Here is a 4659-nt window from a genome sequence, read left to right as displayed (position 1 = left end):
CCGGGGAGCAGTTGGGGGTTCGATGCCTTGCTCAAGGGCACCTAAGTCGTGGTATTGAAGGTGGAGAGAGAGCTGTTCATGCACTATCCCCACCCACAATTCCGTCCGGCCCGAGACTCGAACTCACAACCCTTCGATTGGGAGTCCAACCCTCTAACCATTAGGCCACGACTTCCCATATATATTATATATTATTTTTATAATAATTCAACAGCCCGTCGTCAATTATTCTATATGTATGTGTGTATATAGTTTTGCACTGTCTTGGCATTCATTGTGGACAGCAAAGTGAAAATGTTTTTCTCAATCACTATTTTCTATCAGTATGTTTGTATGTTGTCCAGTTATTACAGAGGCATAAGAAAATTCCAAGATATAGAATATAAATAGAATCCTGAGTTTCAGTTTTTTTCCTTCAACAGAATAAAACTCACCAATCTGTTAGGTAACGGAAATGAACATTTGAGGAACTAATGAATAGTTTTGATGAGGTCAAGGAGCCCCACAGCACAACGTGAATATGTACTCCCCACGTGATGTATGTTCTTCATCTCTCTCCTGATCTCAATGTAGTATTACAGACAAAACCCTTTTCCATTCTTGCTATAGCTGTGAATAATGCCTATAAACATAGGGACAGTGACCAAATGAAATGTCAAATTTGACAACATCCACAACACTAGAGAGTCATTATTAACACAATGTTATAAAATAACCAAGTCAAGTAAATGTTTGTATTGATTTTATGTTATGTAATGTGTGGTGTTGAAATCTGATTTCTTATCATAACTCTCCTGGTTTTCCTGTGTGGGATTAGGTGTAAGATAAGGATTTGTTGTGGGTTTTGGAGACAGGAACCAATCAGACAGCAGTCTCCTCTGTGTATGAACCAAATAAAAAGAGGGGAGTCATGATCTGGTTTTGAAGAGTCAAGCATTTGTTGTTCTTCAGAGAGCTACAGACGACTTGGATGTGACTAACTTCATAGAGGGTGAGGTTTTTCAGCCGTTCAAAACTTTACACTTTACTGTTTCATAAAAGTGTGGCTTGAGTCAATGGATAATTTGAAATGTTTATATATATATATATATATATATATATATATATATATATATATATATCCTCTTCATAGTGACGCACAAGGCTCTTGTACAGCTGGCAATATTGGAATGTGGATATTGAGAACAGGTTAATAATGAATAAAAACTGTTCTGTCTTCATGTTTTGTCAGGTGTGCAGTAGTACTGGTTGATTTCAGGAACAATGGCAGTCTGGCCTCTTTGTCTGTCTTTCTTTCTGCTCTTTGCTCTGGATGCTTCAGGTAATTGTTGTGAAGTGTATGTGGCCCAGATTTCTATTCATGTGGTTTACTTCCAATCCCACAGAGCGTTAGTTTGGATTTAGACATAAAATTGTAATCTGATTATTAAAATTTTTAAGACACACACACATATAATTTTTCTTTGATTATTTCAGAGGCAACACCTCTTAATGGCACAAGCAATGGTAAGATATTGATGCTGTCTTTTAGTGTGTTACATTTGTTCTGCTCTGTTAATTTGGATTTAGACATAAAATTGTAATCTGATTATTAAAATGTTTAATATATAAATATTCTTTTTCTGTTATTATTTCAGAGACAGCACTTCTTACTGGCATAAGCGATGGTGAGATATTTTAGTGTGTTACATTTGTTCTGCTCTTTTGCTCTGGATGCTTCAGATAATTGTTGTTTAGGAGATTATGTGGCCCAGTTTTTAATTTATTCAGTTTACCTCAAATCCCACAGACTGTTAGTTTGGATTTAGACATAAAATTGTAATCTGATTATTAAAATGTTTAATATATATATATATATATATATATATATATATATATATATATATATTCTTTTTCTTTTATTATTTCAGAGGCAGCACCTCTTAATTGCAGAAGCAATGGTGAGATATTTTAGTGTGTTACATTTGTTCTGTCTAGTTGTAGTGTTAAAAGCAGGTCGTCACTGGTGGGGTTAATGGTGGTGATGATCATAGGGACCCACGGATGTGGAGAGAGCTCAAACTCTTTTTCATTCTTAAAGTGAAGACTATGCAATGCTATTTTACATTTGATTATATGGTCTCTGTAACTGGACAATTACAAACTTAAACATTGATTAATTTGTATCTTTGTTCTGTTTATTTCTTCGTGCTATTCACACATTTTAAACAGGGACCTGTACCCTGGTCAGACAAGGTGCGTATACAATATCAATCTGATCTCAGTTTAATGAAAATACTAAAGTATTAATACTCACCTATCTTTCTTACAGCAACCTGTGAAAGTGGATGGTCTGCATATGAAGGTAGATGCTTCCGCTTTTTTAACTTTCAGCGTTCCTGGATTGATGCAGAGGTATGAGATGCCATCTTATCATAGGGATTCCTTCATTTCTAAGTCTTGAAATTTTCAGTTAGTTAACAATAGTTTTTATGTCCTACTCTCTTTAGAAACAGTGTTTGGGCTACGATGGGAACCTGGCCTCTGTACACAGTTATGAGGAGTACATCTTCGTACAGTTCATGATTAAATCTCAAACTCAAGCTGCAACTCCGTCCTGGATAGGAGGCTATGACGCTGTTTCAGTATGTTTGTTTTACATTTGTTTAGCGTACTTGTCAATGGCCATTCTTTTTCTTTTTCTTTTGTATATTGTAGTTGTTTTTGAGTTATGTCATAGAATAAAAAGTAAGATTAGGATACAGCTGATATGTTTGGCATGGTAGGTCTACTGGTTTCTATAGAGAAACACAAACATGTTTTTGATGCGTTAACATCATGAGCTTGTGATCCAAATGGTTGGTGTGAACATGTTTTTTTATATTAACGAATATCAAATAATGCCATGTAGGTGTGTGATGGAAATGGAGTGTCCTTTATGGTGTTCTGTTCACAGGAGGGAACATGGCTGTGGAGTGATGGATCAAAACTGGACCAAGAGATATGGGCTCCTTCACAACCTGACAATACCAATAGAAACGAGCACTGTCTTATGATGAACTATCAACGTGAGTGTTTTAAATGTTTATGAAATATCATCACTATTTATATCTTTGTTATTTTTATCCAATAACCAGCCGAATGTAGAACTGTATTTTAACTTCACCTAATGTTTATGAAATGGTAAAGTAATAGAATTGGCTGTATTACCTTAAGATTCATTACATTTGATCAGAATACTTATACTGTAACAATAATAAACTTTTTTCCTTCCTGCTATAGCCTCGAGCAACTGGAATGACAACCCCTGTCATGTTAAAAAGCCTTATGTGTGTGTGAAGAAATACACTCGAGCATTTAAGTTAAATGTAAAATTGTGAATGTCTTATTGTCTTGCATTAAAGGAATAGTTGACCAAAAAATTACAATTTTGAAACATCGCTTACCCTCAGTCGATCCAAGATAAAGATTAGTTCTTCATCAGAACAGATCTGAAGAAATAAAACTTTACATAATTTGCTTATTGATGGAGATCATCTGCAGTGAATGGGTGCCATCAGAATGAAAGCTCAAACAGCTGATCATGAAAACATCACAATAGTCCACACGACTCCAGTCCATCAATTAATGTCTTGTGAAGTGAAAGGCTACAAGTTTGTAATCAGTTTTTAATTTTTTTGGTCAATTGGTCCTTTAACTAATTCTCCCTAATTTCTTTAATAATGTGCAAGAACAACTCAATAAATATCAAGCAGTTGCATTTAATTGTTTCTGTGGGTTTTTGTCTCGTTCCACGCATCAGATGTGAATTTTCTGAATGAAATTCCTGAAGATTTTCGGTAAACTTTGGATCTGCGTAAATAAAAAAAAGTGCTTTGTTTTTTTCATGCCATTATGTTATTAGAGGAAATAAATAGAAACATTTGCTAATCGAGTTGTTATAAAACAAACCAGAGAAGTGTGCCAAAGAAAGATGTTTTTTGTCAAACAGTCTATTTCATGAAATTACAAAGCTTATATAAGCAGAAGCAATACAAATACAGAATTCTTCATAGAGTAACCCGTGACGGTGATTGGTCCACATTAAGGAGATGCTTTCATTTTTTTAACGCCCCAAAACTGGACTGGTGTGAGATGGCAGCTTCTAATGTTGTTTCCTTCATCTTGACGAATTTCTCGAGTTGCAGTTAACTGCACTCCTTATGTCCTCGTCTTGGAAAATATCTTTGGAAAGTAGTACTTCAATAGCACTCCTACTATTTGAAAAAATATTATATCAAAAACATCATTGTAAACAAAGACCTGGTTTAGGAGTATATACAGTATTTATGTTTTATATACATTTTTTATGTTTAATGTTGTTCAGCATGTCATGTTATCAAATTGAGAAATAAATCAAATAACTAAACTGATGGTTAGCATGGCTATTAGTTTTGACTCAGCATTTCTGTTGCTGTAAGTTGTGTACTTTAGGTATCTGTATTGGTTTGAGCTCATTTCTGTTTGTCTTTTACTCTGTTACAGTTTTACAGTACAATAAGAAAAGTAAAGTTTCTTTGTGGAACTCAAGTAAAGTTATGCCTTGTTTTTTTTCCCGGAAGAACTTCACACTGTTAGCTAATTGTCGAGCTTTGAAGAAGCAACTCATTGCAAGGACAGTATAGTAAAAGGTCAAGCGCA

The 4659-nt window shown here is 34.6% G+C and overlaps 1 protein-coding gene across 4 annotated transcripts; it reads left to right on the top strand.

Annotated features, from left to right (window-relative positions):
• Positions 1 to 838: 838 nt before the first annotated feature.
• LOC127952779 (galactose-specific lectin nattectin-like) lies at positions 839 to 3744 on the top strand. 4 transcript variants are annotated; one of them, XM_052551531.1, is made up of 10 exons: positions 855 to 991; positions 1232 to 1321; positions 1477 to 1506; positions 1638 to 1667; positions 1911 to 1940; positions 2212 to 2235; positions 2312 to 2394; positions 2490 to 2624; positions 2936 to 3047; positions 3262 to 3744. In XM_052551531.1, exons 2-10 carry the CDS (start codon positions 1264 to 1266, stop codon positions 3357 to 3359), a joined length of 600 nt encoding a protein of 199 aa, XP_052407491.1. In that variant the 5' UTR covers positions 855 to 991; positions 1232 to 1263; the 3' UTR covers positions 3360 to 3744. The 4 variants fall into 4 exon arrangements, with proteins under 4 accessions (XP_052407493.1, XP_052407492.1, XP_052407491.1 ...); XM_052551533.1 differs by lacking the exon at positions 1477 to 1506 and having other exon boundaries at positions 839 to 991; XM_052551532.1 differs by lacking the exon at positions 1638 to 1667 and having other exon boundaries at positions 842 to 991.
• Positions 3745 to 4659: the final 915 nt, after the last annotated feature.

Source organism: Carassius gibelio, chromosome B3 (assembly GCF_023724105.1).
Source record: "Carassius gibelio isolate Cgi1373 ecotype wild population from Czech Republic chromosome B3, carGib1.2-hapl.c, whole genome shotgun sequence".
NCBI classification, from domain to species: Eukaryota; Metazoa; Chordata; class Actinopteri; order Cypriniformes; family Cyprinidae; genus Carassius; species Carassius gibelio.
Note: the sequence above shows the minus strand (reverse complement) of the source record. Positions and strands in the feature narration are given on the sequence as shown.